The sequence below is a fragment of the Microcebus murinus genome, chromosome 20 (assembly GCF_040939455.1).
Source record: "Microcebus murinus isolate Inina chromosome 20, M.murinus_Inina_mat1.0, whole genome shotgun sequence".
Classification (NCBI taxonomy): domain Eukaryota; kingdom Metazoa; phylum Chordata; class Mammalia; order Primates; family Cheirogaleidae; genus Microcebus; species Microcebus murinus.
The window spans coordinates 25,069,887-25,097,705 of NC_134123.1; the positions used below are offsets into that span (position 1 = coordinate 25,069,887).

Genomic DNA, 27,819 nt, shown 5'->3' on the forward strand with positions numbered 1-27,819 from the left:
AGCTTCCCCGTGCCCGCCCTTCCCCCCACCTCCAGCCGCGAGTGGGTGACAGAACCCCAGTCTCCGCACGTCTTCACCGCCCCGCGCCGTGACCTGGTGTGGCACCGAGCCACGAGTGGAGGCTGTGCCCCTCCAGGTATGAGGGGGGGCTGCCAGGTAGCTCCTCTCGGGCTGGGGGTGGAGGGCAAGGAGATGAGGGATGGGCTCGAGCACGCGCGGGGTGGGAGCCCAAACTTCGGCGACTCGCAGGCGGCGGTGACCCTCGGGGCGGCGTCTGAGGCTGCCCGGCGCCCTCTTTCGAGTGGGGCCGACGGGGCCCGCCTGGCCAGACGTGCGGGGGCGGTGACGGCAGAGAGGAGGGCGGCTCTGGGGGCTCGCCTGCCTCCCTTTGTCAGGAGCCGCGCCTCAGACGGGCCGCTGGGGTCTCGGGCCGCGCGGGAGCGAGTCCGGAAACCCCGGCCGGCGCGCGCCCACCGGCCCAGCCGGCGAGGGGTGGGGGCGGGGCCGGACACACCTGGCCACGCCCCGGCTGCCACGGGCCGCGTCCTGGGCCTGGCGGGGCGGTGGGACGACTGGACGCCTCCTAGGGGGTGAGAGCTCTTTGTCAGGTTGTTTTCGGTCAAGTATTCGCGCGACCCCACATCTACCCTGTGACTTCCGGTATTATCATTTCAGAAGAAAAAGGGAGGCTCCAAAACGGGAAGTGATTTTCCCAAGGTCTCACAGCCAGCTGGTACTTCATGTAATATGAGTAGCAGGTGTTTTCGTTTGTCTTTTGACTGTGTCCATTGGTAGTTTTTGCCAGGCACGCGTTTTTAATTTCTCCATGGTCGAATTGACTGTTCTTTCCTTTTATGGCACTCAAAGTCTTCATCGCTTTGAGATTATGCAAAAGTTTTTCATGATTCTGGTACAGTCGTGCTACACATTACAACGTCCGGTCAGCGACAGACCTTATGCACAATGATGATTCCATAAGATAATACCATATTTTTGCTGTACCTTTTTTATGTTAAGATGCGCAGATAGCTACCATCGTGTTATAGCTGCCTGTAGCATTCAGTACAGTAATATGCTGTTACTCCTAGGCCTGTAGGCTAGGAGCAATAAAAATACAGCATAAGTCTGTAGTAGGCCATAGCATTTAAGTTTGTGTAAGTATGCTTTATGATGCTCACACAATGAAATCGACTAATGATGTATTTCTGAGAACGTGTATCCCTGTCATTATGTGACGCATGACTGTACTTTAGAATCAATTGTATTTTTTTAAAAATCTGGTACTTTTAATGTGATCTGATTGATGGTTACATTAAATTAGGGGGAGTAGACACATCTCCTGTATGATATTGGGTCTGCCTATAGTCTTTCCCATTTGTTCCAGTCGTTTTTTGTTTTGTCACCTTCAGCATTTTATAATTTTTGAAAAAGATTTTTATTTTTCTTCGTACTTGTATAGTATTTTACTGCTACTGGAGATAGAATCCCTTTTCTATAATTTTTTTCCCTTTTTCTTATTGATATTTCCCATTTATTGTGTGTATTTGGAATTTCTCCCCTTTTTTTCTTGATTGGTCTGGTTGGTGGTTATCTATTTTTATTGTCAGAATAAGTCTTTTTAATGTCTGTAGCATCTGTAATAATGTCTCTTAGATCATTTTATTTTATTTTATTTTATTTTATTTTATTTTATTTTATTTTTTTGAGGCAGAGTTTCACTTTGTTGCCCATGCTAGAGTGAGTGCCTTGGCTTCAGCCTAGCTCACAGCAACCTCAAACTCCTGGGCTCAAAGCAATCCTCCTGTCTCAGCCTTCTGAGTAGCTGGGACTACAGACAATGCGCCACCATGCCTGGATAATTTTTTCTATATATATATTAGTTGGCCAATTAATTTCTTTCTATTTATAGTAGAGACAGTCTCACACTTGCTCAGGCTGGTTTCGAACTCCAGACCTCGAGCAATCTGCCCGCCTCGGCCTCCCAGAGTGCTAGGATTACAGGTGTGAGCCACCGAGACCAGCCAGATCATTTTAGATGTTGGTTACTTTGTGTCCTTTTTTTCTTGGCCAACTTACTAGAGGTTTGTCAATATTATTGATCTTTTCAAATAAGTAGCATTTAAGTTAATTGCATTTCTCTGTTGCTTTCAGTTTTATTGATTTCTGCTCTTACCCTCATTTCCCTTATGTTTGCTTTGAGTTTAATTGCTTTTTCTTTTGCTTATTCTTTTTGGCTTTATAAAGTGGAAAATGAGGCCATTAATTGAAGATTTTTTTTTCTGATAGAAACAGTTTAATGCCATAACTGTTCCTCTACATACTGCTTTAGCTATATCTTTTCAAATTTTTATGTGCTATATTTTCATTACTGTTTAGTTCCAGTTCTTTTTTTTAACTTCCCTGTGACTTCATTTTTCACTAATTAATTATTTGGAATTGTATTGCATAATTTCCAAATATTTGGAGATTGTCCAGATCTCTTTTTCTATTATTATAGTTTAATTCTGATTCTGTCTATTATTGATTTATAGTTTAATTCTGATTCTGATTTTATCAAAGAATATACTCTGTTACAAATTTCTGTTCTTTTAGATTTATTTTATGTTTTTTTTGAAAGTCTTGATCTGTTGCCTCAGCCAGAGTGCAGTGGTGTCATCACCGCTCACTGCAACCTCAGACTCCTAGGCTCAAGTGATTATCCTGTCTTAGCCTTCTGAGTAGCTGTAACTATAGGCGTGTACTACAATGCCCAGCTAATTTTTCTGTTTCTTGTAGAGATTCTTCTATTTTTGTAGAGACGAGGTCTAGATCTTGCTCTTGCTCAGGATGGTCTGGAACTCCTGGCCTCAAGCAATCCTTCTGCCTGGGCCTCCCAGAGTGCTAGAATTACAGGCCTGAGCCGCCATGCCTGGCCTATTCTTTTAGATTTGTTGTGGTTTGTTTTATGGCCAAGGATGTGGTCTATCTCGTTGCTGTTTTATGTGCACTTAAATAAATACTGTAGTGTTAGTGGTGGAGTCTTCTATAAATATTAAATGGGTCAGGGTGGTTGATAGTGTGGTTTATTCTTCTGTATTCTTATAGGTTTTCTGTTTACTTGTTCTATCAGTTACTGAGAGGATATTGAAATGCCCAACTGAAATTATGTATTTATTTATTTTTATTTCAGTTCTATCAATTTTTGCTTCTTGTATTTTGAAGTTTTGTTTTAAGGTGCATGTATATTTAGGATTGTTATGCATTTAGATTATGTCTTCTTGGTGATTTGACACATTTATTATGTGCTATCACTTTTTATTCCTGATCATATTTCTTTTTCTGAAGTCTGCTTTGTCTGATATTACTGTCATTACTCCAGCTTTTCTCTGATCAGTGTTTACAAGGTGTATCTTTTTTCATCCTTTGACACTTAATGTAGCAATGCTTTTATATTTAATACAGAATGCTTATAGACGGCACATAGTTTGGTGTTGCTTTTTTATCCAGTTTGACCTCAGTCATTTAATTGGTGTGTCTATAACAATTATCAATATAGTTGGATTAAAATCTACCTCCTTGCTAGCATTTTTCTGCTTGTCTCATTTGGTCTTTGTTCCTGTTTTCCTTTTTTCTGCCTCCTTTTGGCTTAAGTGGGTACTTTCTATGATTACATTTCATCTCCACTATTGACTTTTCCTTTATTTGGAATAATTTTCCAAAATTTGTGGTGGTTTCCCTAGGGTTTACAGTAAACATCTTGAATTATTCATAGTGGACCTTTAAATAATATTATACTGCTTAATGTATGTATACTTATAATAGTATACTCCTGATTTTATCTTCTCATTTTTTTTGTGCTATCATTGTCATACATTTTACTTTTACATATGCTATAAAGCCACAGACCTTTGCTACTATCTTTGCTTTAGATAATCAGTTATTTTTTAGAGTGATTGAAAGCAGGAAAAAGTATCTGTATATTTATCTTCATTTTTTACTATTCTCAGAGATCTTCATTTCTTTGTGTAGATCTAGGTTTCTGTCTGCTATCCTATTCTTTCTATCTAAAGAACTTCTTTAAACATTTCTTGTAGTACAGGTCAACTGATAATGAATTCTCCCTGTTTTTATTTGCTTGAAAAGGTTTTTATTTCACCATCAGTTTTGAAAGATATTTTTTGCTGAGTATAGAATTCTGGGTTGATAGTTGTTTTTGTTTTTCTTCTTAAAGCACTTTAAGCCCTACATTGTCTTCTGATTTATATAGTTTCTGATGAGAAGATGGCTGTGATTGTTTGACATGGTTCTTCTGTTAATACATATAATGTGTCTTTTTCTCTCTCTGGCTACTTTGAAGTTTTTTTCTTTAACCTTAATTTTCAGTTGTTTGGATGTGATGTGTCCATGTATGTTTTTGTTTGTTTGTTTGTTGGTATTTCTCCTGTATGGATAAATTATCTGAGCTCCTTGGATCTGTGGTTTGATAGCATTTATTATTTGGGGAAAATCTTGGCCATTATGTCTTCAAATACTACTTTTCTCCTTTTGGAATTTCAGTTACATGTTTGTTAGACCATCTAACTGTGATTCAATATCACAGTTAAAGAATTACTGAGATTCAAGGATAGAGCCCTTAGGTGCTTTATCCTTTATTTTTTCCTTTCATTTCTCTTTGTGTTTCAGTTTGGGTAATTTCTTTTACCTTATCTTCAAATTTACTGAAACTTTTCTTAGCTCTGTTGAATCTACTAACGAACCTGTTGAAAGTATTCTTTCATGTCTGTTACTGTGCTTTTCTTTCTTTGCGATTCCATTTGATTTTTTCTAGGTGTTTCCATCCCTGTTGAAATTCCATATTTGTTCATTCATGTTGTTCACCCTTTCCATTAAAACTTTTAGTATATAAATTATAGTTGTTTTAAATTCCCTGTGTGTTCATTTCAGCAGTTGAGGGTTCTGTTGATTGCCTTGTCTCTTGATCATGGGTTGTCTTAGTCTTGCCTTTTGGGGTATCTCCTGATGTTTAATTGAAGATAGGTGCTGCCAGTGTGATCTTTTCTGCCCCTTCTAAAGCGACAAAGGGACTATCCCACGAAGTAGTATTTTCCCAGGAGGTGTGTAGGGATTTCTAAATAGGTTATTCTAGAAATTTGAGGCAGGTCAGACTCTTAATAACAATGCCTTCGTTTTTCCTCTATTCCAGTTCTGCCTTCATATTCTCTGCCTTTACCCCAAAACTGCAGAAAATGAACAAATTCCAGGTGAGTTGTTTATTTATTCCCCACTTTGTTTTTCAGTGCATTTGAGGACGGTTATTAGGATCTGGACAATGAAACAGAAAAGTATAAATGAATAAAATTCAAGGAAAACATTGTAAAATTAACTGATCAATACTAGCAGCCAAAAAGCAAACTGAATTAATTAAGACTCTTGCATTGGTTATGAGTGCCAATTCCTTGGTTCTCTATATTAGGTGTGAATAAATACCACTTCATATAGGTGGTATTTGGACAGCATCGCCAGAATGAGTTATCAGTCTGTCTTTGGTTTTTTCATATAGCATTCCTCAGTGCAAGTGCAGAGTATTATTGTATGTATTTGTGTTTCCGATCAGATTAGGATAATGCCAGAGGACTCAGTAAATATGTGGGTATGTATTTAAATTTTCTCACAACCTGTTACAGGTACCATTGTCATTACTTTCTTGAGTAGCTTTCCAGAGTTTATTTGCACATATTTATAGAAGTATAAATATCGGTGCAAATATAAGATAGCATATTAATCATACTGCTCTGTTTATATTCTGTTTTTAATAAATAGACTTCTTTTTTAAAGCAGTTTTGGGTTTACAGAAAAACTGAGTAAAAAGTACAGAGTTCCCATATACCCCTTCAGTCCCCAACTGCCTTCCACAGTTTGCCCTATTATTGAGATCTTGAAAAAAAATCTTGCGTCAAGGTTGTATACTTGTTACAATTGATGAGCCAATATTGATACTTTAAATAAAGTCTGTAGCTCACATTAGAGTTCACTCTTTGTGTTACGTGTTCTATGGGTTTTGAAAAATGTGTAATGACATATATCTGCCGTTGTGGTACCATACAGAATAGTTTTATTGCCCTAATAATCCCCTGTGACCCACCTATTTATCCCTTCCTCCCTCGCCCTAAGCCCCTGATTTATTTATTTAATTTTTTTGAGACAGAGTCTCACTCTGTTGCCCTGCTAGAGTGCCGTGGTGTCAGCCTAACTCACAGCAACCTGAAACACCTGGGCTCAAGCGATCCTCCTGCCTCAGCCTCCCAAATAGCTGGGACTACAGGCATGCGCCACCATGCCCGACTAATTTTTTCTATATATATTTTTAGTTGGCCAATTAATTTCTTTCTATTTTATAGTAGAGACACGGTCTCTCTTTTTGCTCAGGCTGGTTTCGAACTCCTGACCTTGATCAATCTGTCCGCCTCAGCCTCCCAGAGTGCTAGGATTACAGGTGTGAGCCACTGTGCCCAGCCAGTTTCTGATATTTTAACCAGTGATCTTTTTATTGTCTTATCTTTCTAGTTTTGCCTTTTCCAGAATGTCGTATAATTGGATTCACACAGTAGGTAGCCTTTTCAGATTGGTCTCCTTTACTTAGAAATAGGCACTTAAGGTTCCTCCATGTCTTTTCATGGCATGATACCTCATTTTGTTTTAGCACTGAATAATATTCCATTATGTGGATATACCACTTTTTATTTATCCCTTCACCTATTGAAGGACATCGTAGTTGCTTCCAAGTTTTGGCGATTATAAATGAGGCTGCTATCAGCATCTGTGTGGACATAAGTTTTCAGCTCATTTGGGTAAATACCAAGGGCATATTGCTGGATCATATAGTAAGAATTTGATTAATCTTATAAGAAACTGTCAAATGTCTTCCAAGTGGCTGTATCATTTTGTATTCCCACAAGTAGTAAATGAGAGCTCCTATTGCTATACATCCTCCAGCATTCGGTGTTATCAGTGTTCTGGATTTTAGGCATTTTAATAGGCGTGTAATGGTATCTTGTTTTGATTTACAATTCCCTGATGACAGATGATGTCAAGCATCTTTTCGTATGCTTATTTGCTATCTTTTTTGGTAAAGTATCTGTTCAGATATTTTGCCCATTTTTAAATCAGGTTGTTTGTTATTTTGAGTTTTAAGAGTTATTTGCAGGATGTAGATACAAATCTCTTATCAGATACGTGTTTTGTGAAGATTTTCTTCCAGTTTATTGTTTGTCTTCTCAGTTTTCTAGTTCTGTGTTTTTATCACTCAACAGCATAGCTTTGAAATCTTTCCATATCAGAGCATAGTTTCCTCATTCTTTTTTTCCTAATTTTTTGTGTAATGTAACATATATACAGAGCAGTGTGCAAAATATTATAATACTCTGTGTGTTATAACAGCATGTATAACAAATATGTATATAGTAAAGAGTAAAAAAATGGATACCCATGTATGTACCCAGGTTAAAACAGAAAGTTCTCTGTTCTTTATGATGCATTCTCTGATTGAATCCTCTAAGTGGCCACGATCTTGACAGTTTTGTTAATCATTCCTTTGCTTTCCTTAAAGACTTTGCCACTTATATACATATTCCTAATTAATATAAAATTTAGTTTTGAAAAACTGTAACTGTAACTGGAATGGCTCACATAATCTTTTTTTGGTGGATGGAGTTGTTTTCTTTTAGACATATAGGATCTAAAAGATGTGCTTTCTTGTACCTATGTGCCCTTTATCAGGACTTGGGTTATTTTTTTTTTTTCCAAAATTACATTACCTTGTATTAGCTGAGGGGAGATGAAACCATTCACGCATTGCTGGTGGTAGTATAAAATTATACAGCCTTACTGGGAGCAATGTGGCAATACTTACCAAGCAAGTCTAACAATACAAATCTAGCTGTGTCTAGAAATTTTGCTACTGTTGAACAAAGGCTCCCAGGAGAAGATGAGCCAAATGGAATCTCTGGATCATGGTGGCTTCAGCTTTCCTGAGAGTTTACATAAATCCCATTTGAAGAAGTCATTGGCAAGGTCATGAGAAACATAGGGAAACATAAGGCTGTATGTATTTGGGCCATGTAGTAGGATCAAAATGTGGATTCAGTATTAAAAGTCTGGTAGGAATATAATTAGAGGGAATGGGATGCTGTGTATTTTCTGCTTCTTGGCTCATTCATTGGTCAAATGCCAACTCTCAGGAGTAGATTAAAGCAGAACACTTCTGTGAGGTGAAATGAGTGTCTTCATCTGATCCAAAGCAGCCTGGTATAGAGGGGGCAGACCGATGTCATTAGCTCATGTTCAAGACAAGTCAAACCAGGTACAGATAAGAATCTGGGCCAGGCTCATCCAGGCATTCTGCCCTCAAGTTAATAAAAAGGTGGTAAAGTGGCAGCAGATATCTTGTTGATGACAGCCCTCCGAGGGCCTGCTTTTGAATCACTCTGTTCCAGTTTATACTGCAATTTGGTGTCAGTAGAAAATCACTGTCACTCTGCAATCTCCTTCAAACTTCTGACTTCTAGGGATTTCCTTCAGCTCTCTCTTTTATTGATCTTTTGTTTGCCCTTTCCCATGTATTCGACTTTTTTGGATTATTGTTGTCTTATTGGGGTATGTTCTTTAGTAGCTTATTGAGAAAGGATGTGTGAGAGATACATTTTTTAGACTTTTCATTTCTGAAAATGTTTTCATTCTGTTCTGATATTTGATTGATAGCTAGATATGCATGTGGATTTGTCCATTCCTTGCTTTAGTTCTGACAGTTTTTGCTTGATATAATTTGAAGCCTTGTTATTCATTGCATATATGGTTATTGATTATGTGCACATTTGATTATTCTATCTTCCTGATTTATCCTTTTATCATTTTGGGATGAGCCTCTTTATCCCTGATAATACTCTTGTTTGATATAAATAAAATCATACCTACTTTTTTATGATTGTGTTTTGATGATATATCTTTTTCTATTCTTCTGGCTTCAGCCTACCATGTTTCCTTGAAAATAAGACAGGGTCTTATATTTATTTTTCCTCAAAAAGACACTCTAGGACTTATTTTCAGGGGATGTATTATTTTTTTTAAGTACAGTACAACAATCTACACTTATTCAAATATAGTTAAGTCGTCTTCTTCTGGAACATCATCATAACTCTCCAAACCCTGAATTCCATCCTGAATTTCTTGCGACTCCATTTCCTTTAGAACCATTGGACCTAATCTCTTATGTCGAGCAATAGAGCTCTCATGGGGCAAATGAGAAGGGCTGCTCGTTGTCTTTACCACTCTGCAACAAAACGCATGGGTTATGCAGATACGCTGCATAGCCATGCCTATCACTAGGTCTTATTTTCAGGGTATGGCTTATATTGCATAAATGCTTAGAAATCCTGCTAGGGCTTATTTTATGGGTAGGTCTTATTTTCAGGGAAACACAGTATTTGTGTTCTTATATTTGTGGTATGTTTCTGCTAAACAGCATATAGTTTGGTCATGGTTTTTATGTAGGCTGTCTCTTTCTATTGATTCATTTATGATTAATTTTATTACAGGCACAGATGGGTTTAAGTCTGTCATCCTGCTACTTGTTTTTTATCGTCCTATCTGTTCCCATTTTCCTTTTTCTCTTTATTCTTTTTAAGTGGTTGCTCTAGGGATTATAGTTTATATGATTTTCTGACCACCTTGATATTTTTACATATTACTTTACAGTTCATCTGAAGTGTTTGTGTGCTAACTCTAATCTGGGTTATCTCTACATCTGCTTCTTTTGACTTGTTTATCTCTTGATTGGTTTTGTCTTCGCATTGTTTTTGCTTTTTCACATTTAGCAATTTTTGTTTGTATGATGGACACACTGTATGATACATATAAATACCTCCTTCTGAAATATGTTTTGTTCAGCCAGACACTTAAATTATTGGGAGATCATTCTGATCCTGTTGGAGCTCGTTTTTCAGATTTGCAAAGGTAGGTCATTTCAGTTAGATCATAGTCCTTTTTCCTAGGGTATGGTCCTTACTCCAATGGCTTTTTTGGCATCTCAGCTATTCATCAGTATCTCTACTCCTGCCAGATTTGAACTGCAGCATCTGGCCATCATTGTGCAACCTTTGAAATCTGTGTTCAGATTTTAGTCTCCCAGTTCTTGCTCTCTGCTAGTTCTCCTGGAGGCTTGCTGTCCACCTGCACATGTTAAGAACCAGCCAAAGATCTGAGGTGAATTATTATGGAGAATGTTAGGGCCACTTTTCTATGGCCTCCTTAGCTCCATTACCCTGTGACTTAATAATCTGTTTTGTGCTGTGATAACAGAATACCTGAGACTGGGTAGTTTATAAAGAATAGAAATTTATTTTCTTACAGTTCTAGAAGCTATAGAGTCCAAGATCAAGGTGCCAGCAGGTTGGGTGTATGGTGAAGGCCTGGTCTCTGCTTCTAAGGTGGCACCTTGAATACTGCATTCTCTGGAGGGGAAGAATGCTGTATCCTTGAATAGAAGAAGGTAGAATGGCCAAAGGGGACAAACTCCCTCCTGAAATCTCCTTTAGAAAGGTGCTTATGTCATTTGCAAGGGGAAGAGCCCTCATGACCTAGTCACCTCTCAAAGGCCACTCCTCCCAATACTGTTACATTTCAATAACTTTTGGAGGAGACAAAAAGTATTCAAACCATAGCATCCTGACCCCAAATCCCAATTGCTTTGCAGTCCCAATTGCCAGTTTTTATTTATTCCATATAGCAACACTCACTTCTCCCTGGGCTTTAGTTTTCTGTGCCATAGTTTAGAAAATACACTTAGGGACATTTTTACTAAATGTAAAATTCAAGATTGATATATTTTTTTTCCTTTCAGCATCAGTGTGAATGTGGGGCTCCCCTCCTCCTACATGCCCTTTTTTCAATAATAGTAGATGGGCACTGGTTGCTTTCCTATGCTTGCAAATGATCATTTTATTTTGTCCAGCTTTTATTGTTTGCCTCTCTCAGAATTTTGAATCAATTACTTTTTAGTGTAGTGTAGTTAGGAAGTCTAAAGACCTTCTGTTTGCTTATCAGAATGTGACTTACTCTCTCCTGAAACTAATAAATTTTTGTCTTTATACCTAGTGTTCAGAAATTTCCTTATCATCGTCTTATTTTTTTTTTTTTTTTTTTTTTGCTTAAAACAACAGACATTTATTCTTTCACAGTTTGGGAGGCCAGAAGTCCAAATTCAAGGTATTAGCAGGACCATGCTCCCTCCAGAGACTTTAGGGGTGATTTCATTCCTAGCCTCCCCTTCTTCTAGCGGCTGTAGGCATTCCTAGGCTTGTGACCACCTCATTCCAGTCTCTGCCTCTCTGGTCACATGTCATTTCTTTTTTTTCCTTTTTGCGTGATAGATCATAAGATTTTTTTTTCTTTTGTTTAATTTTGTGATGTGTGAAAAATGCACAGAAATAATAATAATTACCAACCTATTATACAATCTAGTCCATACTTAACATTTTGGCATATTTACTTCCACACATTAAAGGTTTTTCTTTATGTTACATAATTCCTACATGAATTGTCTCTTACTCTGTCATATGAGCATGTGTCTTCCTTAGCATATTGTCTCTCTTCATTTTATGTCACCTTACTCATTACTAAAATCCTCTTGACTATTAAAGCCAGTCTTCTCACCTTAGCGGTTACCAATACTAGAAGTTTTGTGTGGGTGTGTATCCAGTCCTCTTTTTAAAAGTACTTCTGTATGAATTAACAGGATTATATAGAATTTTTAGGTCATACCATATGCATACTTTTGGCATTCTGTTTAATTATTGATGCCCCTGAGCCAGCTTTCTGTGCCTTTTGTTTTCAGGCTTTGTGTTAAGTTTGTGTCTTATAAAAAGTGTGAAAAACTATATATATTTTAAAACTTTGAGGGTGTTAGGCTTTTAACAAACATTTATCCCCCCCCCTTTTTTTTTAAAGAGACAGGGTCTCACTCTGTCACTCAGGCTGGAATGCAGTGGTATGATCGTAGCTTACTGTCTCCTTGAACTCCTGTGTTCAAACAATGCTCCTACCTCAGCCTTCCCAGTAGCTGGTACTACAGATGCACACCACTGCACCCTGGCTGTTCTTAAAAACTTTTTTTGTAGAGGCAAGTCTTCCTTTGTTGCCCAGGCTGGTCTGAAACCCTTCCCCTTAGGTGATTCTTACACCTTGGCCTCCCAAAGTGCTGAGATTGAAGGCATGAGCCACCGTACATGGCCCCTATTTTAATTTGATTATTGATTTTATTGATCTACTTTTCCCCCTCTGCTGATCTGTCAGAATATATTTTCGTCCTTTTGGGGGGGGTATCTTGCTGTTTTTCAGTACTTCTTTAAATGTTTCTTTTAAAATTTAATCAGAGGCCGGGCTCGGTGGCTCATGCCTGTAATCCTAGCACTCTGGGGAGCCGAGGCAGCCGGATTGCTCGAGGTCAGGAGTTCGAAACCAGCCTGAGCAAGAGCCAGCCCTCATCTCTACTATAAATAGAAAGAAATTAATTGGCTAACTAATATATATAGAAAAACTTAGCTGGGCATGGTGGCGCATGCCTGTAGTCCCAGCTACATAGGAGGCTGAGGCAGGAGGATTGCTTGAGCCCAGGAGTTTGAGGTCGCTGTGAACTAGTCTGACGCCATGGCACTCACTCTAGCCTGGGCAACAAGGTAAGGCTCTGTCTCAAAATTTAATTTTTATTTTATTTTTTTTATCAGATTCTTTCTCCCACACATGATACTTTCCCCATGCTACAACTACCAAGTTGATGGAATCTAAAAATTAGTTATAGATTATTTAATACTTCCTTCTATTTCCTATTTATTTTAATATCTTTTGCTGATTTATTTGCTTTTGTTTTTTCCATAGCATCTAACTCATTCTTGCTGGGCTTAATTTTCTTCTTTTTGGAGTATGTCTTAATATTTAACACATGACATTTATTATTAGTCATCATTCTAGATCAGGGGGTGTCAAATTATGGCCCATTGTCCAAATGGCTTGCTGCCTTGTTTTTATATGGCCCACAAATTAAGAAAAATTGAGGAGGAAATATCAAAAGAATAGTATTTTGTGTTGTGAAAATTATATGAAATTCAGATTTGTGTCCATAAATCAAGTTTTATTGGAACACAGCCACGCCTCTTTGTTTATATATTTCTATGACTGCTTTTGTAGTATAATGGCCAAGTTGAGTAGTTTTGGCAGAGTCTGCATACATCTTGAAAAACCTAAAATATTTACTATTTGGCCCTTTATATAAAAAGTTTGCCAACTTGTGTTCTAGATATTTTCAGCTATTTGAAGATATTCCATTATTTTCTGGCTTCCATTGTTTCTATTGAAAAATAAACTGTCCGTTCTGTTGTCTTTGAATGTTCTGGGGGTATTAGTTTTATTATGATGTACCTAAGTGGGGTTTTTGTTTTTATATTCTACTTGAGGTTGGTGTTTCTCAGAACTGTAGCCTGGTGTGAGCTGTTTTGGAAATTTTTTAGCCATTATCTCTTCAAATATTGTTTCTAATGTATTTCCTCTCCTCCTAGGACTCCAATTGCAAGTATATTAGACCTTTTTAGCTTATTGCATGTGTCTTTAGACTCTAATGTATTTTCTATCCTTGTTCCTTCTGTATTTTATGTTTTGAGGCAGAGTGTCACTCTGTTGCCCTGAGTAGAGTGCTGTGGCATCAGCTTAGCCCACAGCAGCCTGAGACTCCTGGGCTCAAGTGATCCTCCTGCCTCAGCCTTCCAAGTGGCTTTAACACTGGTGCCTGTATAATCTTCATCAATGCACTGGTATCATCAAATACCAAATGTTTATATGCTTCTCTCCCTGTATCCATCTTGAGAGCAGAAGCTGTGTTTTATTAATATTAGCTACCTATCAAATATGATAGGACTGGCCGGGCACAGTGGCTCATGCCTGTAATCCTAGCACTCTGGGAGGCCTAGGAAGGTGGATCACTTAGGTCAGGAGTTTGAAACCAGCCTGAGCAAGAGCAAGGTCCCGTCTCTACTAAAAATAGAAATTCATTGACCAACTAAAAATATATAGAAAAAATTAGCCAGGCATGGTGGCGCATGCCTGTAGTCCTAGCTGCTCGGGAGGTTGAGACAGGAGGATTGCTGGAGCCCAGGAGTGTGAGGTTGCTATGAGCTGGGCCGACACCACAGCCCTCTACCGGGGCAACAGAGTGAGACTCTGTCTCAGAAAACAAAAAAAGAAAACAAAACAAATGTTTTAACTATAAAATTTTTTTTGAGACATGACAGTGAACAAGATGTACTGTTGGTGTTATATGTAACTTTTCATGGTGAATAACTGTTTTGATGACATGGTAAGAAAAAGTTTTCATATATCCTTTCTATATCACCAAATGGTGATCACTTCAGAATGAATAACAATATGCCATTTCAGGGATCAGTTTCATTCACGGATGTGACTGTGGACTTTACCCAGGAGGAATGGGAGCAACTGGACCCCTCTCAGAGGATCCTATACATGGATGTGATGCTGGAGAATTATAGCAACTTACTTTCAGTGGGTAAGTACCATTTTCACTTGGAGCTATTTGCCTAGTAGCATTTACATCCTTGCTCAGTTACCAAAAATTATGAGCTTCTGAATTACAAAATGGTTTTGGCCTCAATCTTCAGGTGTTAAAGGTGAGAGAGAGTGTACTCTCTGAAGTTCTACTTTCTTTGAAGGTTTCTGAAGTTCAGTCAGTTAGGTGCTATGTCCCATTAGTAAATCCTGTTATCAAACCAGATGTGATTTTCAAGTTGGAGCAACAAAAAGTTGTGGATAGTAAAGTTAGAATTGCCAGTTCAGAACTTTTTAGGGGAGATATGAATGGGGGATCTGAAACCAGAATTAGTAATCCAGGGATTATGAACAGATTGGTAACTTTTTCAAATCCCTAAACCTTTTAAGATGGCTGGGTACAAAGGACTTATACCCCAGATTTCTGAAGCACACCTCCAACTTCCAATCTCTCCCTGCATAAGTTTTTTTTTTCTGTTTTACTTAATATTTACCTCTCCCACACTTGAGCCCTAATACTTGCCTAAAACATCTTAAACCTTTGAGTTGTTTCATTAATACTGTTTGCTAGAATGGTCACCTTTATATTTAGCTAATGGGTGTTGTTGATGGAAGAGAACCCAAACTCTGTAAAATTAAAGAGGTTTATTCTGAGTTGAGTATGTGACCATGGCCCAGAGAGCCACACCCAAGAAGCCCTGAGCAAATAATCTTGCCAAGCTTGGGTTTACAGTTTGGTTTTATGCATTTCAGGGAGACAGGAATTACATGTGAAGTCATAAATCAGCACATGGAAGGCATACAGTGATTTGGCCCAAAAAGGTGGGACATCTTGAAGTGCGGAATTATAGGTTATAGGTAGATTTAAAGATTCTTTGACTTGTAATTGGTTTTAAAAAATGCAGCTTTCTCTAAAGGCTTAGAATGTTTTATGATAAAGGAAAGCTGTTAATCAGGGGCAAGTCAATGGACACACACCTGTAAGGTGTGGGTTAAGGTTGTCTTAATACCCTTTGTAAGTCATTAACACTCCAAAAAGGGAGGGGAGCTTGATGAGGCATATATAACCTCCTTTCTCACGGCCAGCAACTCAGCTATAGGGTATTTCTGGGGTCCCTTTGGCCAAGAGGGGGTCCATTCAGTTGGCTGGGGGGGCTTAAGATTTTATTTTAGTTCACAATTCCCCCTGTTTGGCCAAAATCTGCCAGAGGCAGCATTGCTGGCCAGACCTTTATTTTGTTCCATTGTTGCCAGGGTGGTTTGGCTACGTGCCCCGGGTCCATCCAGGCCCTCGGCGGAACCCTTGTGGCCAAGGGGACTTAAGATCCAAAAGGGTTTACAGGAGGTGAGTCGTATATTTCATTTATATATTACAATGTAATGCACTTAAATCATCCTGAAACCATGCCCCCTTCCCCCGATTGTGGAAAAATGGTGTTCCATGAAAATGGTCCCTGGTGCCAAAAAGGTTGGGCTTATAGCTGGCTTACAGCCAATTAAATATTTTAGGCCAGACAGGACTGGAGGTGGACAGGTACCCATCAACTCCTTAAAAACTTCTAGGAAACATAAGAGTAAAGTCAAAATATCAAAGGCAAGGGTACAAAATAAATGTGTGAGTGTTGAGTTATTGTATTCTTGGGTTTAGTTGCAGACTTGTAGCAATTTGTTATATATAACATAGCTTAAATGGTTAATAATGCTTAAGTAATTTAGAGACTTTTGTTTTACAGCAATATTTTTTGTGGTCAGTATAATAATTTGTCCCAAGCTGACCAATAAATTTCTTACTACATGTTTATTTGCATAAACCCCATATCTGGGAATAGCTATACACAGGAAGCTCTAAGTCTATGGAAAGCAAAAAATTCTTACTGTTGGAATTGACGTTTGGAGCATGTGGGCAAAAAGGCAAAGTCTCTCGTTCCATATTTGTATACATATCTGCATGTCCATCCTTGATCTGGAGGTCTAAACTAATTCCAACTCTTGAAATCAGCCCTTACAATCTCACATGCCCACCTCTTCTGCAATAGTCCCTGAGCATAGAGGAAAGATGTTTGTAGTTTCAGTAGCAGGGCAGTGGTAGTGAATAACAGGCCTGCCTGGCAGCATTATCCGGTAAACTTTGCTGTTTACTTAATACTTGACTCTGGAAAACAAAGCAAGAGAATCAGTTATGTTTTAAATAACATGACTTTCTTAAAAGAAGTAAATCTTGTACTGTAGCTGATTATAAACTAGTGTTTGAAAAGAATCAAAGTAAAATAATAATTATAGTCATGGTTAAAGACACAAAGGAGATGTGTTTTTTTCTATGGCATATAGCAATTTAGCATAAATTATAATTATTATCATATGGTGGCTCACACCTGTAATCCTAGCACTCTGGGAGGCCGAGGCAGGCGGATTGCTTGAGGTCAGGAGTTCAAAACCAGCAAGAGCGAGACCCCGTCTCTACTACAAATAGAAAGAAACTAATTTGCCACCTAAAAATATGTAGAAAAAATTAGCCGGGCATGGTGGTACATGCCTGTAGTCCCCACTACTTGGGAGGATAGTTTGAGGTTGCTGTGAGCTAGGCTGAAGCCACGCACTCTAGCCCAGGCAACAGAGTGAGACTCTGTCTCAAAAAAAAAAAAAAAAATATATATATATATATATATATGTACACACACACACCAAGACATATTAGAATTTTAGGAATCTGAGTGTGCATTCCCTACTTCTGGGAATGGGGCAGAGCTCTTTCTGGAATGGGGGTTTTACAGTAAGACAAAGTAGGTCAGGTAATTACTTCATGACCAGTTTTGACAGAGTAATTTTAGGTTTTATGGCAGGCTTTCAGAAAAAGTTCCGGCTTTTTAACCTGCCTTGGGATAGAGGGTTTCTATGGCTAGCCTTGGGGAATAATGGAACCGAGAAGCAGGAGGACCAGGGACCTTTGCTTCTGAGGACATTTTAGGGTAGTTTTCTGAGCCCCATTGACATGATATCACCTGACTATAGACTGGAAAAAAACCTTCAGGACCAATACTTAGCACCTCAAACAATGACACAAAGTTGTAACATTTTATTTTTTACATGAGGATTAAGATTAAATTAATTTTCCAATTTGAGTGTAAACCTGAGAACGTGTAATTTTTGCAAAGAGTAAGACTGTTTTGAGATTCTCTTTGGATTTTAATAACCATTTTGTTTATCTTAAATTACTATACAAAAATTAACAGCTTAGGGATCTCCACTCCCCGCAAATACTTTGCTATTGCAACATAATGTACACACAACCAGGTAGCTTGTAAAGAGTAGCATAAATCAAGAGTGGGCAAGACCAACGGGAAAACTACTGAAGCTTCCAGTTTAAGCTCTTGTGACTACAGGTTCTAGGACAGCTTTGAATCCCTAAGAGTACTGTTAGTATCAGATGATAGAAAGAGTCAGAAACATGTTTCACAGTACCCTTCCACAGACACTGAAATCAGTGGAACAAACTGTGTCTAGAATTAGGATTAAAAGGCCAAAACCAAAATATCTTCATAAACCTTTGACCATAAGTTTGCTCCTGTTTACTTGATGTTTTACTTATTCTGATTTACCAAAACTCATTTTTTTGTTTAAGTTTGTCTACATTTTTGCCTCATTAAGAACCTTAAAAAGTTAAAACACATGGGTATTTTTGTTGGTAACTCAGGAGATTTAGCTATTATCAGTAGTCCAACAATGTTAAATTTGCCTTACCAAAAATCAAACACATCTCATTTTATCTTTGGCTGGGTTTGTAGTTTTATAACCTTTGTGTCAAGCCCTGACATCTTAAGAACATAAAAATGTCCAGTAAAACCCAGGCAAAAAAATGTATGCTGACAATTTGAAAACATTTTTATTCATACTTTTACCAGTAATATTTTTATTTTATTTTATTTTTTTTGAGGCAGAGTCTCACTCTGTTGCCTGGGATAGAGTGCCATGGTGTCCACCTAGCTCACAGCAACCTCTAACTCCTGGGCTCAAGCAATCGTACTGCCTCAGCCTCCCGAGTAGCTGGGACTACATGCATGTGCCACCATGCCCGGCTAATTTTTCTGTGTATTTTTAGTTGTCCAGATAATTTGTATTTTTAGTGGAGACGGGATCTCACTCTTGCTCAGGCTGGTTTTGAACCCCTGACCTCAAGCAATCCTCCCCACCTTGGCCTCCCAGAGTGCTAGGATTATAGGTGTTCGCCACCACACCTGGCCTTTTTTTTTTTTAATAACCAGCTTATTTACCACAGATTACTAAATTCATGTGAACTAGAAAAGCATTTGTATTTGTTTAATTTATGAGTACCCTTATTTATAAGGCAGTTTAGAACCATGTAGTCAAACATAATACATGTATACACATAAAACATATCTAAACTTACACTCACATGCACACAAAGTTCCAATAGCTTTTACCTCAGAACTCTAGCCATGAGATAGTAATATAAACTCACCAGTTCATGAAAGATGACTGCATCCAAATTGGATCTGACAAAACGAACTTGTTCACATGGGTAAACTTCAATTGCCCTGATAATCTTTAACACCTGTGGATCAAACTTTTGTGTAAAACAATTTCCATGGCAGTTTAATTTAAAAGAATAACCTCACTTAGAAAATTCATTTTAAACTGAATAAAAAAAGGCTATCTTTACTTTTTAACTAGAACTGGCTGTAAGATCTCCGAGTAGCCTTCAAGCACTAACCCCATGAACATGGTATTTTATCTCAACATCAGTAGGAAAAGTTAGCATGTTCAGAGTAGACAGAAGAGAAAAATCGAGAGCTTACGAGTATCAGCATTTTACACTTTATAGTAGCAGGTCAAACATTTGAGCTCTGAATTTTCCTTGATGTCATTTTGCCCTTCAGTTAAAAGTTGTATATAATAATTGGCCACAGGCGGGTGTGGTGGCTCACGCCTGTAATCCTAGCACTCTGGGAGGCCGAGGCGGGCGGATTGCTCAAGGTCAGGAGTTCAAAACCAGCCTGAGCAAGAGCGAGACCCCGTCTCTACTATAAAATAGAAAGAAATTAATTGGCCAACTAATATATATACAAAAAATGAGCCGGGCATGGTGGCACATGCCTGTAGTCCCAGCTACTTGGGAGGCTGAGGCAGCAGGATCGCTTGAGCCCAGGAGTTTGAGGTTGCTGTGAGCTAGGCTGACGCCATGGCACTCACTCTAGCCTGGGCAACAAAGCCAGACTCTGTCTCCAAAAGAAAAAAAAAAAAGAATTGGCCACAGTCAGCTAGAGTCCTAGAAAACCTGGCATGCCTTTGAACCTTTCCATTTACAAAAATATTTGCAAGTAGAGGCATCATAAACCAACTGAGGTGCCCAAAGGAAATTGTTCTCCTTGTCTTTGCTCAGTTTTAGAGGATTTGTTTCCCATTTTTCTTTAAAAGAAGCAACCAAACTATAGGCTAGAGTGTAGTGTAGTGCATTAGAGTGTGCTGATTGTGGGTGGCATTCAGTTTCACCATCGTCTTTCACACCCTCTTCTATGTCTCAGTTTCTCTCTTCAGGGTTCTGCTAACTCAGAGGGCTCAAAACGCTGAGTGATCAGGTCTTACATGCATTTCCTGGAGCAGCCTTCTTTTAATTAATTTTGTTGGGGAGTTCCCTATAGGCCACTTCACGCCTCCGGGAGTCACCCCAGACACTCCCACTTAGGCCTCAGTCACCCAGGGGCGTCTTTCAGCTGGGAGGACTAAACTGCCCTTTCTTTTCAGAGTTGAGAAACTCAGTCTCTCATTTATCTACAAACAGGACAGTTAGGTTTCCTCTTTTACAAATGTGCAGAAAAGCCAGTTGACATTAATTTGGGGAGGAAGAGGCAATACAGAAGACCTTTTAGAATGTACTTCCAGGCTGGGCGCAGTGGCTCACGCCTGGAATCCTAGCACTCTGGGAGGCTGAGCCAGGAGGATAGCTCTAGGTCAGGAGTTCAAAAACCAGCCTGAGCAAGAGCGAGACCCCGTCTCTACTATAAACAGAAAAATTAATTGGCCAACTAATATATATAGAAAAAATTAGCCGGGAATGGTGGCGCTTACCTGTAGTCCCAGCTACTCAGGAGGCTGAGGCAGCAGGATTGCATGAGCCCGGGAGTTTGAGGTTGCTGTGAGCTAGGCTGATGCCATGGCACTCACTATAACCTAGGCAACAAAGTGAGAGACTGTTTCAAAAAAAAAAAAAAAATAGAATGTATTTCCAAATCAAAATTAATTTGTTGATACCAAACAACAAATTTCTAGGAAAAAACCCAACAACTTAAAATAAACCGTCAACCAAGAATGGGGCCCAAGGGAGTCCATGCCAGTACCTGGTGCCAAGTTCAGGCTACTTCTTCGGGGAGGCCCTGAGTCTTCTAAGCCCTATGTTGGGTGCCATCTTGTCAATGGAAAAGAACCAAAACTGTGTAAAATAATTTAAAGAGGTTTATTCTGAGCTGAATATATGTGACCATGGCCCAAGAGCCATACCCAAGAAGCCTTCAGCAAATGGTCTCCCCATGGTTTGGTTACAGTTTGGTTTTATGCATTTCAGGGAGACAGGAATTACACATAAAGTCAGAAATCAATACATGGAAGGCATACGTACATTAGTTTGGTCCAAAAAGGCGGGACATCGCAAAGAAGGGAATTACAGGTTATAGGTAGCTATTACGATTCTCTGATTTGTAATTGGTTAAAGAGAGGAAGCTTTCTCTAAAGCCTTAGAATGTTTTAAGTTAAGGTAAGATAAGGAAGTCTGTTAATTAGAGACAAGTCATCAGACGTACACCTGTAGGTGTGGTTTAAGTAGCCTTAGGCCTACTAATGAGTTACAAAGGACATTTCTAAGAAGGGAGGGGGACATGAAGAGGCATGTCTAACCTCCCTTCTTATGGCCAGCAACTTGGCTTTAAGGTATTTCTGGGGTCCTCTAGGCCAAGAGAGTGTCCATTCGGTTGGCTGGGAGGCTTAAGATTTTAACCCTTAAGATTTTAAGACTTAGTTCACAGTGTAGTGGTCTTAAGATAGGTTGTTGTTTTGTTTTTTTTGAGACAGAGTCTTGCTCTGTTCCCTGGGCTAGAGTGCCATGGCGTCAGTCTGGCTCACAACAGCCTTACAGTCCTGGACTCAAGTGATCCTCCTGCCTCAGCCTCCCAAGTAGCTAGGACTACATGAATGTAGTCACCACGCCTGGATAATGTTTTCTAATTTTAGTTGTCTGGCTAATTTCTTTTTATTTTTAGTAGAGACGGGATCTTTCTCTTACTCAGGCGAGTAAGTCTCTAACTCCTGACCTCAATTGGTCCTCCCGCCTCAGCCCCCAGAGTTCTAGGATTACAGGCGTGAGCCACCATGTCTGGCCAGAAGATAGGTTTTTCAAGACAAGAGTGACATTAATGGCCAGGCCCAGTGGCTCATACCTGTAATCCTAGTACTCTGGGAGGGCGAGATGAGAGGATGGCTTCAGTACAGGAATTCAACACTAGCCTCAGCAAGAGTGTGGTGGTGCATGCCTACAGTTCTAGCTGCTTAGGAGGCTGAAGCACGAGGATTGCTTAAGCCCAAGGAGTTTGAGGTTCCTGTGACCTAGGCTGATGCCACTGCACTCTAGACTGAGCAATAGCAAAACACTTTCATGCACAAAGTGGCAGTAATATCATAAAACTCAGGAATGAGTAATACCTAAGGTGAAAGTCCAGGTTATTAAAGGCCTATATTGAAGCTGGGTAACTTGATCCTTAACATCCATTCAAATAAAAGGAACTTAAACATTAAAAGTAGGCTACTACTTGGGAGGCTGAAGTGGGAGAATAGGTTGAGGCCAGGAGTCTGGAGGTTGCAGTGAGCTGTGATTGTGTACTGCTCTCTAGCCTGGGTGATAAAGCAGGACCCTGTCTCTTTTTTTTTAAAAAAAAAAAAAAAAAGGAAAAGAAAAGAATGATGATGAAAACATGTTTACTCTCCCAACAACTTCAATAGAAAATAAAGGAGTAAAACCAGCAGCAGCAGTGAGTGATTCTATTGTAAAGATCTTAGATTTGTTATGTATTTCTACAGAATAACACACGTGTTCCTGGGGGTATCTTGCCATCCATTTGGAAGAGAGTTTTAACTGAGAGATTTGGAGTTCTGCAGTAAGGTTGTCTCTGCAAACCTGTGAGAAACGCAGCTTTTAGGAAATTTTTGGTACAAATGAGCAGAGTAGATAAAAGGGGAAAGATCCTAGAAAAATGAACAGTAGTGCTCAGTAAACTACAGAGTGTTGGCTACTAAACTCACATCGCCCTAGGTGTTTCCCCTTAACTGCCTCATCTACTTATTTTCTTGGTCTCTGTGCTTACCTGTTCAGTGTCCTTGAGGACACTATGAATCTCCTTCATCCCTGGAATTGCCAGCCTTCCCCCATCATTTGTATTCTGTTTGCAGCCTTTCATTTTTATTTCTTTTTCTCTACCCACTCTTTAAGGTCATTATTGTCATTTGGCAATGCTACTTGTATCCATTTTGGTTTCCACTTTTTTTGCCCACACACTTTTATGTTTGTCTTTGTCTTTGAAAGCTTAAGAGGACAAATTTGTACTGGTGATCTTTTAATATTTGGAGCTTGGGTCCCAAACTAAAGAATCAGCCCTATGATAGAACATTTGTGAAGACTTCCTATTCTAAAATAGTAAAAGGTATTAACAGGGTACATTTCATTGTTTTTTATTCTAGAAGTGTGGAAGGCTGATGACCAGATGGAGAGGGACCACAGAAACCCAGAGGAGCATGCGAGGCAATTTGTAATCCTTAAGAACCAAACTCCAATTGAGGAAAGAGGTAGTATCTTTGAAAAGACACTTAACCTGAATACAGACTTTGTTTCTTTAAGACAAGTACCCTATAAATATGACTTATATGAAAAAACTTTGAAATATAATTCAGACTTACATAATAGAAACTATGCAACAAAGAAAGCTGATGACTGTAATGGATTTGGAAAAGCATTCCTCTATCTTAAGCAAGAGAAAACCCATCCTGAAGTAGAATACTCTGAATATAATAAAAATGGAACAACCTTCAGCCATAAAGAAGCTATTTTTAAACATCAGAAAATTAAAAATTTAGTTCAACCTTTTATTTGTAATTACTGTGACAAGGCCTTCTCCTTTAAGTCACTCCTTATTAGTCATAAGAGAATACATACTGGAGAGAAACCCTATGAATGTAATGTATGTAAGAAAACCTTCTCCCATAAGGCAAACCTCATCAAACATCAGAGAATTCATACTGGGGAGAAACCTTTTGAATGTCCTGAATGTGGAAAAGCTTTCACTCATCAGTCAAACCTCATTGTACACCAGAGAGCACATATGGAGAAGAAGCCCTATGAATGCAGTGAATGTGGAAAGACATTTGCCCAGAAGTTTGAACTCACTACACACCAGAGAATTCATACAGGAGAACGACCATATGAGTGTAATGAGTGTGCAAAAACCTTCTTCAAGAAATCAAACCTGATCATACATCAGAAAATTCACACAGGGGAGAAACGCTATGAGTGCAGTGAATGTGGAAAATCCTTTATCCAGAACTCACAACTCATCATACATATGAGAACTCATACAGGAGAGAAACCCTACGAATGTACTGAATGTGGCAAAACTTTCAGCCAGAGGTCAACTCTTAGGTTACATTTGCGTATCCATACGGGTGAGAAACCGTATGAGTGTTCTGAATGTGGGAAGGCCTTCAGCAGGAAGTCCCGACTCAGTGTCCACCAGAGAGTTCATATAGGGGATAAACCCCGAGACTGTACCTAGGTTGTACTGTGGAAAACCCTCCCACCAGAACCCTTCCAACCAGGGAGAAACCTTATAAGGGTATTGAAGGAACATGGGAATTTATACTGAGATACAATCTCAACTCAAATGTATAAAAAATAGGATCCCATAAGAATATTATAGTGGAAGTTACATATGATATCTAAAGAATACATATGAGAATGTATCCAATTGTAAATAGACATACTCAGCTGTATTACAATGAGCTTTTTAAAATCTTGAATGAATTGAATATTCTAAGCAGCAACATAAAGGATATACAGTTTCCTAAGAATTTAGTGGTTATGTGCAAGCATGCCACAGAACACAAGTTGGATGTTTTACATCTGTACATGTGAATTTAACATAATCGCTGGGAGTTTGAAATTCTTGTCCTCTGTGATAATTAGGACATATCAAGTAATTTTCCATACTAAAAATCACGTGTTTTTCAGTACCTCTGTAATCCAGTATGCATTCCAAATGAAATATGTACCAGATTTTAAAGTAGCATGTAACCTGTGTCTTTTCCTACTGCTTGCTGGCATATATATGTTGGTATGACCATTGTTATTGAGCTCCCTCTTCACTAAACAGAAGACAGTGTTGAAGTTTTACTTGCTTCCGGTTTGCTGAAGATTTTCTAAAAGCATTATTTACACAAATATGCAAGTGTGAGATAAGAGGTGATCGAGAGAGTGAGCTGTACTACTACTCAGCAGTATGCCCACAGAATAAAGATTTACCATGTAAGGACAATATCCCCAATCATCATGCTCTTGTTATTTTTCAGCAGAGTATTTATATACAAATGCATGTCTATTACCAAAATATTGTGTAACCCAGGAACTACCTGTTTTTATTTGTGCTTTCCTGGTTTTCTTAATATTTTATGAATTGTCTTACAAAAAAAATGATAGGATGCTTATGTAGCTCAAAAGTGTTAGAGGAAAAATAATTTATTTTAAGAGACTGTCAAGAACTGTTTTTCATTGCTTAAGATTTTCCATATTTGGAAATGAACTTTCGTTGTATTCTGTTATTTAGTGGAGGCATTTCTACTTCCTTGACTTTCACTATTGTGAAACTAAAACATTTCCCTTTGGAACCTAAGTTAAGCATAAGTTATTACCTTTCCTTTCCATGTTCACACTGTATAAGTTAGACTTTACAGTGGTCTCTTCATATATTGTTTGATGTTTAAAGTAAACAAATTATTCTTGCATAGCTGAAAGTTATGCCATTTTAGGCTCAATTTCAAATTCACAGGTTCAGCCTTTCCCTGTCAATCATGCATTAGAATTATTAATGGCAACCAAAACTGGCCTTTTATTCTTTTACTAGTTATTTTGAAGATCACTGGTGTGCTATGACTATTTGAATGTGAATGACTTTCCAAAACAAATTTACCATAACATCTGTAGCCCAGTAAGTTTCTCTTTGTAAGTTGTCATCTTACCTACTAACAACAAAAGCAGCAGGGGAAAAGTTATTTTCATATGCTGCTGTTGGAAATGTAAATTGTGACAGCCTCTGTGGAAAACACTGCGACTCAGTGTTTTAACGTTAATATCTGTACTCTTCAACCCAGGAGTCAACTGGGAATCTATCCCTAAGAAAAAAATAAAGTGCCACAAGTTAAGATTATATGTTTATCAGTGTATATTGTAGTATTTTTGGGTAAGGACCTCAAAGAAAAAGGGGAAAAAAGACCATCAGTAAGGGTTGAATAAATTGTTATAAAAACATACCATGGCTGAATGGTATTCTATTGAAAAGAATGTGTGGGAGCAAATTCCTTTAGGTCAGATGAGGAAAGCAAAAGGAGAGAAAGAATATATATGTGTGTGTATGGCAATTTTTATAAAATAAAGATTGAAACAACCTTGTATATGTGTGTACTTGCATATGATTTTATGGGCTTGGAGAATAGAATTCCTTTCATTTTTAACCTCTGGACCTCAGTTGCTGTATCAGTGAGGATTCCAGTAGGGAACTGAATTAGTCCCATATTCTTCATATGAAAGGACTACTTACAGAGATCAAGGAAGGGTTAAGGGAACAAAGGATGATTCATAGACCAGCAGCACCAGGAAGCTGTTGTCTCCCTAAGGTTGAAGTGATGAAAATAGAAAACAGTGTTTCAGGAGCCCAGTAAGAGCCAAAAATCTTGGAAAGAGGGTCTTCCAAGTGCATGGTGAAGCCCTACAAAGATGCAGCTACTGTGAGAAACACAGATCCAAGGCAGGGAAGGAAGAAGCCTCACCTCTTTGCTGTTCAGTCTCCTGCAGATGCCTCCATTGACTAACAGGGACCAGAAGCTCAGATGATGCTGTCTCCCTGGGATAAACGCAGGGCACAGAAAGATGGAGAGTGGAACTAGAGGGCAAACAGCACAATCAACAAATCCATCGTTTCAACCTTGCTGCCCCAACTGAAATGAGGGTTTCTCAGAAGGACCCTACTTCACCCGTTAGTTATCTTGAGTAGCAGCTATTTTCTGTCATGTCCCTTAAGCCTTTAGAGGTAAGATGACTCTGTAAAACCCAATTTCAGAGGAAATATTGAGAAGCTATTGCACAGACTGTAGTTTAAACTGTAAAATAGATTAGATTACCTAGAAAGAGACTATATAGAAGAATTTCAAGGACAGAGTCCTGAACACTCACCCCAGTGTTTAGAAGGGGATGAGGAGGAACCAGAAAAGTGAACCGAAAAGCAACCACCAGAGTTAGGATGAAAACCAGGAAAGGGTGTCATTCCGGAGCCAAGTGAAGAACTATTCTCAAGTAGAAGGAGTAGTAATCACAGTATTAAATACTAATAGGTAAAGAAGGGTATGCACTGAGATTAACCATCCGTGAGGTCACTTTGGTAATAGTTTCAAAGGAATGGTTAGGGGAAATCTAGGAAGATTCAAGATCAAATTGGAAATAGCAAGTGTAGATAAGGGGCAAAGTGTCAAAAACTGAAGGGTCTGGGATTTTGCCCTACTTTGCGGACTAATGAGTTAACCAACCATAACCTAATGTCATGGATTCTAGCAGAAGACACCCTGTATTGACTTGGGTAAATATCTGATATTTAGTACTCATAGCAATAGCAGTAGCCAGAGTACCATCATTTTCTTGTGCCCGTTCCCACAGGATGACACTGTAGGGGCTACATGATGCCTACATGTGCAGAGGGTTGTGTTACAAGAGAGGAGCTCTGGGTTTAAGAAAACTGAATCAAGGCTGGGCGTGGTGGCTCACGCCTGTAATCCTAGCACTTTGGGAGGCCGAGGCGGGCATATTGCTCAAGGTCAGGAGTTCGAAACCACCCTGAGCGAGACCCCGTCTCTACCAAAAATAGAAATAAATTAATTGACCAACTAAAAATATATATACAAAAAGTTAGCCGGGCATGG

At 38.9% G+C, this 27,819-nt stretch overlaps 1 protein-coding gene across 4 annotated transcripts; it reads left to right on the top strand.

The window, feature by feature from the left end:
• Positions 1–26,301, top strand: ZFP1 (ZFP1 zinc finger protein). 4 transcript variants are annotated; one of them, XM_012772501.3, is made up of 4 exons: positions 1–136; positions 5,183–5,240; positions 14,458–14,584; positions 23,323–26,301. In XM_012772501.3, exons 2-4 carry the CDS (start codon positions 5,226–5,228, stop codon positions 24,408–24,410), a joined length of 1,230 nt encoding a protein of 409 aa, XP_012627955.2. In that variant the 5' UTR covers positions 1–136; positions 5,183–5,225; the 3' UTR covers positions 24,411–26,301. The 4 variants fall into 4 exon arrangements, with proteins under 4 accessions (XP_012627955.2, XP_075851912.1, XP_012627956.2 ...); XM_075995797.1 differs by lacking the exon at positions 5,183–5,240 and having other exon boundaries at positions 15–136; XM_012772502.3 differs by lacking the exon at positions 1–136 and having other exon boundaries at positions 5,177–5,240.
• Positions 26,302–27,819: the final 1,518 nt, after the last annotated feature.